We start from the raw sequence: 14,866 nt of genomic DNA on the forward strand, positions 1-14,866 counted from the left end.
ATTTCGGATTCACAGTCTAATCCACACATAAATGCTGAACAGATTTATTAAAGGAATACTTAAATTATCTTATCATTTACTCTCCCTGATGCCATCCCAGATGTGTGAACACAAACAAAGACTTGTAGAAGAATATTTAATCCCAACTTGCATTGGGTCCTCACAATGCAAGTGAATGGGTACCAAAATTTTGAAGCTCTAAAAACACACAAAGGCAGCATAAAAGTAATCCGTAAGATTCCAGTGGTTAAATCCATATCTTAATTTGTGCATATCGCCACTTACTGAAGAGGGAGGAGAATTTATAGTAAAAAAGGACCTAAATGTTGATCTGTTTCTCACCCACTAGAAATTACAAGATCGTAAAAACGATTGTATGACTCATCTTAGAATTTCTGTCTGTTTCCCCAAAACATTTTAATTTATGTAGTTCTTGAAAATCATTGTAGATCTACTAGTGCTATGAAGTAATCGTAGAGCACTTAATATCATCATAAGGATATAGACTTATGAGACACTTGCAGGACAAATTATGAAATTACCCTTCATACAATTTAATACAGTTAATGTTAAGATAATTACACTTTTTATGCAGTAGTATACAATGTGACCAAGATACTTTTATTTAACCAGGAAGTCCCATTGAGATAAAAAATCTCTTTTACAAGAGAGACCTGGCCAAGGTAGCAGCCATACAAACTCATAACATATTAACATGTAACCTATAAACATGAACATGAACAGCTATTTAATCAATGGATATAAATACATTTCATTTTCAACCAATGAGACAGAGAAAGGGTACAGAGGTAGGCTGGAAGTTTACCTAGTATAGCTTTATAGAAATAAATATACCAATGCTGTTGTCTGCGATTGGTCAATGATGTCCAACCCACTAAATCATTAAGAATACAATGGTGAGTAAGAGATGTTGCATTTGTAATGAAATGTAGAGATGCATGGTACACTGAATCAAGGCTTTGTATCATCGAGGAGGCTGCATGCATATACAATATTTCACCGTAATCAATCACAGGCAGAAACGTAGATTCCACAAGTTTTTTTTTTTTGGCATTAAAATAAAAGCAAGATTTATTTCAAAAATAAAAGCCTAGATTAGCAATATGTACATTAGATAAAAGCTTGTTGTCTATACATATACCCAAATACTTATACGAACACACCCTTTCAATGGATTTACCATCGTACACCTGAATTCTAACATCATCAAGCAGCTGTAAACAAGCTTTTGAGAAGACCATACACTTTGTTTTCAGAGCATTCAAAACCAATTTTAACCTGCAGAGAAGTTTGTAATGACTAAAATGCAGCCTGAAGCTCTTGCTCAGCCTATAAATTACAGTGTTGTCTGCATATAGGTGTAATTTTGCTTGAATGTTGTTACCCAATTCATTTATAAAAATAGAAAATGAAATAGGTCCCAAAATGGGACCCTGGGGGACACCTTTAGTTATTTCAAGAAAAACAGATTTATGGCCCTCTGCATAGACGCACTGAGTTCAATCTACAAAATAATTTCTGAATCAATTAATAGCCTTGGGACCAAGACTAGCATTCCTAAATTTTGATCAGCAGCAACTCATGGTCCACTGAATCAAACACCATAAGGCAAGGCAATGCTTTTTTTTTTTGTCTATGGCACCAACAAGATAATTTGGCACAGCCATAATGGTACTGTGACCAGTTCTAAAGCCAGAATGAAAATCACTTAATATATTATTATCAGATAAAATGGTTTTAACTGCATGTTTACCTGCGATTCAAAGATATTAGCCAGGACTGAAATTGGATGGTAGTTAGCAGATTTCCACATTTTATGTTTCGTATTTGTCAAAAGACTCAAATTTAAAATATAAGTAATGGGCTAAGCAGTAATATCTGCCAACATCTTTAAAAGATAAGGATCTAGATTGTCTAGACCTGCAGACTTATTGTGGCCAATGTCTTTACAAACTTGAGCAACTGAAATGGGTTTAAAATCATGCAAATCCCGATTTCCATCAATTTCCGTGGTGATAGAACAAGGGACTGAGGTATTTTCATATGCTATCAAATACAGATCCAGCACGTATAAAGTATTTATTAAACTGGTTGACAGTAGCAGCCTTGTCCTTCATTTCCTCTGAACCAACCAGAACACATTCAGGGAGGCTTGAAGCAACATGTGTACCTGACAGAATTTTGAGGGATTATTTAGGTTCTCTGTAACTGACTTAAGATAAAACATGTTTATTAGAGACTTGATTGAATGAAAATATTCCCATGCCATTTTAACTTCCGGAATCAGAGTAACTCTGTCAAGATCACTGTAGCACAAATCATGCAGAAAAACCTGCTCTTCAAATCTAATAAATATCTTTTAAAAATGAAGTGGGGTTTTACCTTGGGAAACTTTGTATTCCTAACTCAAGCAATTTCACAATGATTGCTAACATCATTGCAAAATATGCCAAATGAGGTGTATTTATAAGATGTATTCGTTATAATTAAATCAAGCAAGGTAGATTTATTTTGTACTTTGGGATTTGGCCTTGTTGGTGCATTAATATGTTGCACAAGTTTTAAGGAGTCACACAGTTCTTTAAAACAATCTGAGGTCCCTGAAAGCCAATCTGTGGCAGCGGGGGCATGGTCAAGCGCCCGTCCGGGAGAGAAAAGCGGTAAGGGCTCACACCTGAGCTAAATTATGTCTAACACCTGTCTCTAATTGCAGTAGAGCGAGGAGAGCGGATAAAAAGCCAGCAGCCACAGAGCAGAGGGAGACCGACCTACAGCAACCCAGCGTTTCTGTGTTGATGTGTGTGTGTGTGCACATTATAAAAGACAATAAAAAAGGCTTACCTTGTGCCGGAGACCTGTTTTCCTGTCCTCTTTTGGAGAAAGTTACCACACAATCCCAATTTAAATCACCCATAAGAATGAATTCGGAGTCATTTAATTTATGTACAATATCTTAAATATATTTAAGAGAATCCTTTGAGGCAGATGGGGTCTATAACAGCCCATACCTGTTTTTATTTTATTTTTTATTTTTTTTTTAGAAACTGTCATCTTTTTGCACTACTGTGTACTGGTAGGCGCTGCACTTTGTCTATTTTCCTGTTCATTGTCAGAAATTTGTTGTACTGTCCCGTACTTTTTGCACATGTTTGCACGTGCACTTTATATAGGTATATATAGGTATTTTATATAGGCATTTTATTTTGTTGTGTAGTCTCATGTGGTCCTGTGTTGGTCCTTTGTTTGTTTTTATGTAGCACCATGGTCCTGGAGGAACGTTGTCTCGTTTTGCTGTGTACTGTACTAACTGTATATGGTTGAAACGACAATAAAAACCACTTGACTTGACTTGACCTCAACTGTTTATATTTAGTGATTGACAGATTTCAGAGCTAATAAGCTTGGATTTGACATACATTGCAACCCTGCCACCCTTACCAACCCGATCAGTTCTATAGACATTGTAACCATCAATAAAAAAAAGAATTCATCAGTTACCGATTTCTTAAGCCAAGTTTCGGATAAAACCATTATGTCAGCGTTTGTCATATTTTCCCAAATCTTAAGCATATCCATTTTAGGAACAAGACTTCTAACGTTTAAATGTATAAAACCAAGTCCTGTTCTACTTTTAAAATCTGAGGGAGTAGGTAAACATTGTAAAGCGGTAGTAGGCCCAGGATTGGGCTGAAAATTTCCAGACAGCATCAATAAAAGCATAACCATTCATTGCAATTTTGATTTGACAGAAACGTATTTATCAGAATTGTGAGTCCACTGAGATGATAAAATAGTCCTTTAACAGCATTAGATTCTGAAGATACAGGATCTTGATGACTTGCGCTTGTGAATGGTGAATCTTCAATTGATGTCACGGACTGATTGACTGGTGATATGACTGAAATTGAGAATTGTCTGTAATGTAACATGGTGAATTCACTCTCCTTGTTATGCCGATTTAGTTTATTTAATATTTATTTAAGCATTGAATAAGCATCAATAATATAAAATGTTCATGTCAGCTTAAATGCTGTTTCGATAAGGACAGACCAGATAGCAGTGTATGAATCTTAAACTGAGCAGTGGATGTGGTTGAATCCACAGACCAGGAGAAACACAGTCATTCTATCTCATCCAGGGTCCACATCTAATTCACAGTTTATGTGCTAAAAGGCCATCAAAATCCAAAATTCAGTAGCAGAAGCGAGTCACCCAGAGGATCCGTATAATGCTGTTTTGGCTCCCATAGGCGCTATATTCTAGCAGTTCAATTCCAGATAGGCCTAGGCCTCAAACAGTCCAGATTAAGAGTTATGGGGTAATCCAGTAGCATATAATAATCCACAGTATCATCCAGAGATCCTGAACTGAAGAAAAGATGTTGTCCTTATAACCCAAATAACATAGAATATTGCACATAAAAAAACTCAGACCTCAGGCACTAACACACAAACAATGGACTGACTTGGATACCATCCTGGATGTGATTGATGGATGCCTTTTTTTATTTTTTATTTTTTTTATATTTGTCTAAATAGAATATAATTATATGGGTCTACTTATATAAATTAGCCTATATAATTTTTTATTATCCTAAGTATATAGGCTAATTCAATAAGTAATGTCTAGAAAAATAAGTTATATCTACACAGATTTGTATAGACGGCCATATAGTTGGTTCAGTGTGGCAGCATGATTGTTTTACAAGTTAAATTCAAAGGGAAAGGAGATGTTATAATTAATGGTAAAATTGACTACCTCGGCTTGTCAAAATGTCTTCCCACCTTTCTCCTCTTCTTCAACTAACTTATCTTCCTCTAAGTCACTCAGGGGCACTCTCGCCCACAACATAATGGGCAACATTGGCCTTTATCACTTTGGGGAGCAAAGATCAGGCCTTCTCTTATTTGGTGAACCTTCCTAAATCACAGCCTCCAACCCTCTGCTTTGAACTTATGTTCAGTACATCTGTGGCTAACCGCAGTCCATTAACTTTTGTCTTCACTGACCATGGAAGGCGCCTAACCCACAGAATCGGTATTGGAAAATGGGGCCCTGATCTGTTACCTCGCATGGATGCTGTTTGTAATGCCGAAATTGCTGGAGCAAGACCACATTTGTTAAACTAGCCCTGGATAACCTGTGCATAATTAAAGAAACTCCCATAAGAAATGCATGTTAATCTTCTTCTAAATATGTATTTTGCTTGGACTGGCCTGATTATCTGATAATCTAGAAAATGAACATGTCTTCAGCACATTAAGAGAGTGTCTGTTTTATGTCCTAAAGCACATGACCATGATGTTGATTTTGTGGTACTTATGCTCAAGAGTTTATTTATCAAATCTTGAGGCATTGACTAGCATGTGTTTTTCCTCTAGTCAGGTTTGATCAGAACTCAAGATGCAGATTATTTCCTGAAGCCACTGCACCCACATCAGGCACTGCTAGAGAACTTCTTAGCACCATCTGACCACCATCCTCACATCCTATACAAGAGATCTGCACTTCCAGAGACAGATGTGCAGATGCATAGAAGGAGAAACAGAAGGTCTTCTAAACCAAAGACTGCCAGAAGAAGCGTTTCAGGATTCCCACACATTTGGAGAACCATCAGACGAGATGAAGGAACCACAAACAAACAGATGCATCCACAGGAGTATAAGCATATGCTACAAAGTCATGATGAATACAACTACGTCACACAGCAGAGACAGCACTTCTGTGGACGACGGAAGAAATGTATGTAAGGATATTCTCTCTCCAACTCTACCTTAAGAGGTGGTTTCCATTACATGCTTGAGTATCAAACACATTCAAATGGGGGGAGGTTGTAGAGAACATCATATGCAGTGAAGTCACAGCTGTGCAAGGGTCAGCTCTAACATGTTTTAATTTCTGACACTGTGATATCATCACCCACCTGTATTTTGTTTGGTCAAGGATGAATTATTCTCACCTACCCTTAACATTCACCACATCCTCTCTCTACATTTGAACCATGAGCGATAATTCACTGACCAAATCTCATGTAGGATGTGATGTGAAAGCTTATACAGTTTGAGACATTTTTCACATATTTTACACATATTCATGTCTTGTATAGGCTTGATTATCCAGACACAGATTCAGCATATTGCTGAACTCATAATGCATTTCCATTAGAGAACCACCAATGATTGTGTGACTTAGTCTCGATATTGTCTTTGTACTGTTTTACAGATATGCCTAAACCACCTGAGGAAGATATCTATATTTTTCCAGATGAATACAAGTTTATGCCCAGAGGGAAACGTGCAATCATGTACAAAAAACCTCAGCCACACCAGAAGCTGAATGTGGAGACGTTGGTGGTGGTCGACCGCAAGATGATGGAGAATCATGGTCACAAGAATATAACCACATATGTCCTTACTGTTCTTAACATGGTAAGACATCCATTCGCATTGATCGAATCACCCATCGATCCATACATTTGAATATTTGTCCATCCATTCATCCATCCATCTGTCCATTTGTCCATCCATGCATCCATCCATTTGTTGTTTGTCCTTCCTTCCATCTATTCATCCATCTGTCAATCTGTTCATGAGTTCATCCATCCATCCATTTGTTTGTATGTTCATTAGTTGAACCATCTGTTCATCCATCCATCCATCCATCCATCCATTCATTAGTTTTTCTGTTCTTTAGTTGATCAATCCATCCTTCATCCATTCGTTTGTATGTTCTTTAGTTGATCCATCTATCCATCTATTTGTTTGTTAGTTGATCATCCATCCATCAATCTATCCATCCATCCATGTTTCTGTTTATTATTCTATTCAACAATCCATTTGCCTGCTCATATATCCATTTGTCTTTTCATCCATCCATCCATTTTTCCATTAACCCATCATCCATGCATGCATCCATCCCTTTTTTTCCATGCATCCATGCATTTTTTGTTTATCCATTCAACCATCCATTAATTTGTCCTTTTTCCAATCCACCAATCTATCCATCCATCAATCCATCTGTCTGTTTGTTTATCCATCCATTTGTCTATCTGTTTGTTAGTCCATCCATTCATCTATCCACCCATTCATCTACCCATCCCATTTTATATTTTTCTAGAATGTTGTGTTGCACATAATGTCAAGCTGAGGTCATAGCATGTGTTTTTGCTTGGTTGTGGTGTGTTGGTGTATTTTATAATGATTTATAAAACTTAAAGTGAGTCTTTTTGTTTGAACCCAGTGAACATGTGAGCACAAATAAAAACACACTTGACTAATTAAAATAGGATAGTGTTATGTTATGTCATCAAACATCAAACTCAAACTTTGTTAAGATGTGTTAAGAGTCCTGGTTCACCAAGGACTAGCAAGATACTGACACCTGAGACCAATCTGGATGCCTTTTGTGTTGGATTCTTTGACAGCTAAGACAAAATATAGAGAAAGAAAAAACTTATCGGGGACCAAATGTTTGTATTTATGATTCCTGAGCACCTTAAACTACTCCATGGGCTTTATCCTCAGATCTGTTTCAAAGGCTGGTGATATATTTGAGATAAGGTATTCCCATAAGTACATGTGGAATGCCTGAGTGGTGAGGCTTTTAAAAAACATCCCAGCCACAAGTTTTTCATTTTCCTGAAGAAAAACAGCTAATAGGTCTGTTCAAATAGGTCAAATTGAGTTTAGGTACTTAAACATAAATGCGGCAACCTGCAAACTGAAATTGTACTAATTCTTATTCTTCATTTTGTAGATAAATTAAGAAAATTGTTTTGTTGCTTATCTCTACAAAGGTCTCAACTCTTTTCAAAGATGGAACAATTGGAGGTGACATCAATGTTGTAATTGTTGGACTAATACTGTTGGATGAAGACCAGGTGAGATGAATGATTGAATGATTTTATGCAGTTTGATTTTATTGCAGTAGACAGGTTTTATATTGGTAATATATAGGGGAGACCAAGACTAGTTGTGTGGTACATAGAAAACCACTACTAGAAAAAAACATGCATTTGTGTAATTGGAACTTTGTCTCGAAATCTTAGAATTACTGATGCCCTTTGGTGATAACAACGGTGAGAAACAGTCTCCCCTTTGTCAATGATAATATACTGCATAATGTAAAAATGTAGATACCTTTGTAAAATGAATGAATGTTAAATAACAAGTGAAAAGCCTTCTGAAACTGATGTGTAGCATTTATCATGAGAAATTTAGATACCACAGCATTTAAAAAAAGAATGAAACATTGCTTCAAAAGGTGGATTTTATTGTCCTTGAGAGACTTGTCTCCTTGGCTCTCTTTGAGATGCTCTATCTAAACAGGTCTGGGTTTTATGGTGACAGTTTAATTGGATAGACAGCATTCTTTTGGATTCCAGCCAGACGAAGGTAGCGTCTGTGGGAAAATGGGCCAGCAAATGACTGAAGATGAGAGCTCTGTTACTGATACACCTGTGTTAATGTTAATGAAGTTCATGTAAGCCACAAGCTGAGGAATGCAGAAAATTACCCTCATCCCGGTTTTTGTTAGAATAATTAGTGACAGTCACTCAGAATCAGTTTGAGTCATAATGAGTAGCTATTTGCCCACAGACTCATTTACTAAGGTGGGGTCAGCAGAGGCAGCAGGTAATTGCTTTGCCAAGGGCTTGATACGCAGCTTAGCTTAGTCTCTCGGCACCAAACAACACACAGTATGATTGTCTTTTCCTCTATTCTCTAAGACAGTGATTCTCAACCGGGGTACAAGTACTCCAGGGGGTACGTAAGAAATTTCCTGGGGTTTGTCAAAAATAATTAGATTTTGCTATGTTGAACTTATAAAACAAAATGTATGACTTAAAATAAAAATAACAGGGACAAGGGCTGGGTAAAAATATAGATTTTCTAATTAATCATGACCTGCATATGAACAATATCACTATCCATTCTTAAAATCCCCAAATTTATGTCAGCAGATAGGGGGTAAAAAGCAATTTAATGATTTTAAAAGCACTAAAAAAATGAGCACTGTTAAAAAACTGTAAATTAATGAAATATGTGTGATTTACAGTACTATGCAAAAGTTTTAGGCACATTAGTTTATTTTATATATTCTGATTTAGTTTGTCAATTGGAAATATACATTTTAGATTTCCAAATATTCCTTTTATAAATGAGGACAAAAAAGAACAGGGAATATTGCAACAGATGGCATGGACACAACAGAGCCCATATCTCAGTATAGAGTAAGTCTGGGTTTACATGAAGAAACAGAAGCAATTGAGAATACCTAGAACTGTGGCAGGTTCTCCAAGATGTTTGGAACAACCTACAATATCTCCCAACAACATTGACAAATTGTGCACCAGTATATCTAGGGGAATTGGTGCCGTATTAAAGGATTAAAGGAGTCTGTTTTAAGTTACTCTACTCTACTCTACTCTACTCTATTCTATGTTCTACTCTACTCATTGTACTCTATTGTCCTATGTTCTACTCTAATCTACTCTGTTCTGTGTTCTACTCTACCCTATTCTTCTATACTCTGTTCAGTGTTCTGTGTAATCTACTTTGTTCAACTATACTCTGTTTTACGTTCTATTGTACTCTGTTCTATGTTCAACTCTTTTCTACTCCATTCGATGTTCTACTCAATTCTACTCTGTTCTACCTTCTACACTACTCTAACTTAGTGTATTCTACTCTTCTCTATTATATATTCTACTCTATTCAGCTCTATTCGACATTTTACTCTACCCTACTCTATTCTAATCTGCTGTCATCTGTTCTACTCTCCTCTAATGTGTTCTACTCAATTCTGATCTTCTGTGCTCCACTCTACTTCCTTAGGATGGTCTGGCGATTAACCACCATGCTGACCACACTCTGAACAGTTTCTGTCAGTGGCAGTCAGGTTTGGCAGGGAGAGAAGGTCGTCGTCATGATCATGCTATTCTTCTCACTGGTCTGGATATCTGCTCCTGGAAGAATGAACCATGCGACACTTTAGGTAAGGACAACATCTGATGATCTAAAATCAGCCTTGAGACACTTGCTTCTGTGGTAAGCTGAGAAGAGTATAGAGTATATGTGGACTCAAGGGTTGGTGTAACCTAGTGGTTAAAATTATGGGTAGGTAATTGCTCCAGAGGTGATACTTGCACATTTGCTTTAGAAAAAATGTCAAGGAAGAAAAGTAGATGTTTTCTTCATAAGTTTAGACCAAGGATAAAAATGTATTTAAAGTGATAACAGGTTTAAAATAACCATAATCCTGCACAATATTATCATAAATTAAGAGGTGGAAATCACAGGTGAGTCAACATGCAATATTCAGCATTTAAGATTATTGACTGTGCTTCTTTCTTAGACTTGACATTGCTCCACATCACTCAGCTACCGCCAATTGCTAAATTATTATAGGTACAGTAACAACCTTTTTCTCTAACAGCCTCTTTCCTGTGAGAGCTTTAGTTGTGGTCTCCACCCTGTGCAACATGAAAGAATATTTTCTGCTAACCCCATGAGCAAAGCTAGTCATGCCCCTCAAATCAAGGCCACAGTTCAAAGGGTCCCTGGGAACACAACATTTGTGCAGTGTCAATGATTAACACATCAGCATAGCCTATGGATTGTACCCCTCATGCTCAGAGGTGACGGACAGTGTCAGGGTTAAAATGGATTTTGTGTCCCTCAGAGGTCATAGTTGTGGTGGAAGATTAAAGAGCAGCGCTAAACCTTTGTTAGTAGCGTACACTCTTTAGATACATGTATCACCGGTATGAGAAAGCCACTGTATGCTCAATGATTCTTAACATAGAAATACACTCCATTTCTGTGAAAGACAGTTTTAAGAGAAAGAAATGTTGAAATATAGTAGTTTTTAGAGTTAAGGCTAATTAATACTTCAGGCTTCTGTGATGTCACCCTCAAACTAATTTTTCACCTTTGTTGAGTAGAAAAAAGTTTGATTTGTCCATTTTATTAAGCTGCTTAGTGTTTGTTGCATGTTCTGCTAGATCTACTCTGAAATACACACCCACACACACACAATATAAAAAATATATTTAGATATGTTTATACATATATGCATAAGCTGAGCTGACATCACACTATTGAAGAAGAAAAAACATCTTAAATCAGCCTAAGGTGGTGTGTTTGTCTTCCAGTCTGGAAAAGCAGGTCAAGCTTGTCTCTCGTTTCAGTTTTGTGACTTCCAAAGTGATATGCCAATGTAATACCAGTAATATTACAACTCATAGCTGCAGTAAAGGCTACTGTAGCATAATGTGTTTCAGATTAATTTAGACTTGTTGTAGTAACCCATATATCTATTCCGATTTTCATGTAACTTGACTTGACATGATACAACTGGACTGGATCTCTTGCTCTTGAGCTAGCAGATGTAACCTAGAATCAGATGCATTCTAAACCTTGATCTTATTACATCTGTCAATCACTTGCCATCTCACACCATAAAACTCAAATGGAGGCCAATCTTGTGTTTACTGTCCTATGGCCCTCTCTACTTTTAGAAATATACAGTTTGTAAAGTCAGACAATATGGAGTGATCTTGTGTCGATCAATTCCCAATGGCTTTTGGAATATTTATTTTTAATCAGCTGCACTGGATTATAAATTTAGGTGGTATACTATGATGGATGATGGATGGATGGATGAATACATTTTTGTTTTCTTTATTTCAGGTTTTGCTCCTATCAGTGGAATGTGTAGTAAGTACCGGAGTTGCACTATCAATGAAGACACGGGTCTTGGTCTGGCCTTTACCATCGCTCATGAATCTGGACACAAGTAAGAGATGAATTTATAATGAACAACCTCTCACATCTGTTTTATTAAGTCTTATCCTGTTGCCTTTATTGGATAAATAAAAGCATTTAATTTCACAGCTTTGGAATGGTCCATGATGGGGAAGGCAATGTGTGTAAGAAGTCAGTAGGAAACATCATGTCTCCCACCTTGGCCGGACACAATGGTTTATTCTCCTGGTCCTCCTGTAGCCGACAGTATCTAAACAAATTTCTAAGGTGAGTTAAGACTCCTGCATTGCTTGGCCTGACTGAAGCATTTTATTGTGATGATTAGAAATTGGAATGGATAGGAGCACAACATGTATTTGTGGGAAATAATGTAAACTCTTTGGCTTTACATGGATTTCTGTATAAATTAGTCATAGTATTTGATCTGATCTTCAGATAAGTAACAACAATAGACAAACACAGTCAATGATACATTTTCATGTCTTTATTGAACACAACATGTAAATATTCCCAGTGCAGGATTGAAAAAAGACTTGAAGCCTTGGATTTAATAACTGGTTGACACTCATTTGGCAGTAAAAACCTTCACCAAATGTTTCCTGTAGTTTCTGGAGTTCACTACGGAGCACCATGATGTTCCACAGTGCTACAGGCAAAATATACTGTGGACAGATGAAAGTAAATTTGCAATGAAAAAAATAATTATAAAATAAACACACACATGCTTTGTGTGGAGAATAAAAGATTGAGATGCTTTGGCATAACCTCAAAAAAGCAATTCACACCAGACATCCCAAGAATAATACTGAGATGAAACAGTTTTTCAAGAGGAATGGTGCAAAAGCAGACTGTATGTCTACTGTTGTGACTTTGTTGAAGATTAGATCAAATTAACAATATAAAATAATTAGCAATTTAGTACAATTTATGCAGAAAACCACATACATTCACTGAGCACTTTATTAGGAACACATTGGCTCAAGGTTCAACGTGTTGTGCATTCTGAGATGCTTCACTACAAATGTACAGATCCGTTATCTGAGTTACCATAGCCTTTCTATCAGCTCAAACCAGTCTGGCCAATCTCTGTTGACCTCTCTCATCAACTAGGCATTTTTATCCGCAGAACTGCTGCTAACTGGATTTTTTTGTTTGTTTTTGGCACCTTTCTGAGTAAATTCTAGAGACTGTTGTGTGTGAAAATCCCAGGAGATCAGCAGTTACAGAAATACTCAAACCATCCCGTCTGGCACCAACAATCATGCCACTGTCGAACACACTGAGATCAAATTGTTTTCCCATTCTGATGGTTGATGTGTTCACAACTGAAGCGCCTGACCCACATCGGCATGATTTTATGCACTGCACTGCTGCTACATGATTGGCTGATTAGATAATCACATAAATAAGGTGTACGGGTGTTTCTTAATAAAGTGAGTGTAAATCTAAAGGGGTTACAAGATACGTTTTGCGCAACTGTAATAACAATGCATCAATGTATTTACCATTTTGTTTAATGGTCGGTGTGCCTAAAAATGACAACTGTTACGGACTCTGCAACCACTTGTAAAAATCACATGCTCTGCCCACAGGCAGCCCAAAGTGGCATTAAACACACAGTGGCATGATATAAACAACTGTGCCCTTTACTGTGCATCACCTGTCCATTAGTCATCCATGCAAGCTCACTTAGCATGAGACCAGTGCCAGTCTAGACACCAACCTCATCTTTTAAAAGTAGTGTTTGTAGTGCTGTTTTGGTTCTGAAGCAGCTCTAACAGGTTTTAAATAACAGTTTCTGTAATTTATCCTGAGAGCCATGTCTGAGCTTGTGAAACTGGATCAGCTTGACCTGTTGGCCTTAAATTAACCAACATGTCAAATGAATTGCCTCTGTGCTCACTTATCACGATGACCTCATCCTCTTCACTGCCTGACTGGGTGAGATCTTTGGTGATGAGCTGGAATAGGAAGCTCTATGCCTCACCGTAAAGAGGGATCCCTGCCAAGGTGGTTGTAAGATGCTGGGAGCTGCTTCACCTGTTTCTACAGCCCTTTCCTCAAGCACAGCTTTATGTTAAAACAAAAGTCTTGTTTGGGCAGTGCAGCAGGAATTAGAATGCACCCAACATTGATGGTTAATGGTAAGGGTTAAGTTAGGGATTAGGTATTCAGTTAAAGTTGTAGATCCTGGAACACATACTTCAAAAAGTCATGGTGACCCTAGTGGGATCTTTTTCTTTTTTTATTGTATTTTACTCTTGGAACACTTTTCAGAGGAATTACAGTCCCCGTCCGTTCGAACAAACAGCAGCATACAAGAGATACAGATTTATAATGTACAGCCACTCATTCTTCGTCAGCTGCCCTCCCATCTGTTATCCATTTCTCATGAGCAGCCTAGTTTCACCTACGTCACCATATGCCTATCAATATACAGACTGCAGATCACAAGACATTCAAGTAGCAAAAGACTGAACTGCTGTCCTTCCTTTTCATAGGCCTATACTTTTATCACTTCCCTCACTAATATAAAAATTAACTTGAAAGAGTCTGTCTGGGTCAAGCCTGACTATGTCTGTTTTATAGCTGTTGGTCGCCGTAATCTGGGAGGGAATCTTAAAGAGGTGACACTGGGAAAACTGAGTGAGATTCATCTGACACTGACATTCTTGCCTCTGTGGGCCAGATGCTGGGCTCCAGTCTGCTTCATTGATCTATCTCGAGCTAATTGGAAGCAGGACCTACATGCGCAGGAGAAGAATTTTTTTAATCAAGCTAGGTTTTGCTTCACTGAGTGCACACTGTATAGAATGACTAAGGGATGCCCGGATATTTGAAAGTTGTTGACTTTGAAGTGGATCTTTCTGCAACAAGAACACCTACAGACAGGAGCGTAGATTCTGGGGGAGATGGGGTAATAATTAATACTAGAAAATACAAAAGCCAAACTAGAACTTGACTAATCGTCTAGTCGCCCATTTTCAGTGTTAAAATACTTTCTTCTATCCCAGCTTAATATTCAGAGACACATATAAGTAAGCCATTCATAGGTTAATTTTCTCAAAAACTGTAAA

The 14,866-nt window shown here is 37.4% G+C and overlaps 1 protein-coding gene across 1 annotated transcript in view; it reads left to right on the forward strand.

The window, feature by feature from the left end:
- Positions 1–14,866, forward strand: part of LOC127656228 (A disintegrin and metalloproteinase with thrombospondin motifs 16-like) — a 117,915-nt gene that overhangs the window by 34,071 nt on the left and 68,978 nt on the right. Inside the window, exons 4-10 of the mRNA XM_052144434.1 lie at positions 5,403–5,572; positions 5,639–5,763; positions 6,244–6,449; positions 7,817–7,900; positions 9,858–10,017; positions 11,715–11,820; positions 11,919–12,056. Coding sequence (XP_052000394.1) covers positions 5,403–5,572; positions 5,639–5,763; positions 6,244–6,449; positions 7,817–7,900; positions 9,858–10,017; positions 11,715–11,820; positions 11,919–12,056 — 989 coding nt within the window. The remainder of the gene's footprint in view (positions 1–5,402; positions 5,573–5,638; positions 5,764–6,243; positions 6,450–7,816; positions 7,901–9,857; positions 10,018–11,714; positions 11,821–11,918; positions 12,057–14,866) is intronic.

Source organism: Xyrauchen texanus, chromosome 15 (genome assembly GCF_025860055.1).
Source record: "Xyrauchen texanus isolate HMW12.3.18 chromosome 15, RBS_HiC_50CHRs, whole genome shotgun sequence".
NCBI classification, from domain to species: domain Eukaryota; kingdom Metazoa; phylum Chordata; class Actinopteri; order Cypriniformes; family Catostomidae; genus Xyrauchen; species Xyrauchen texanus.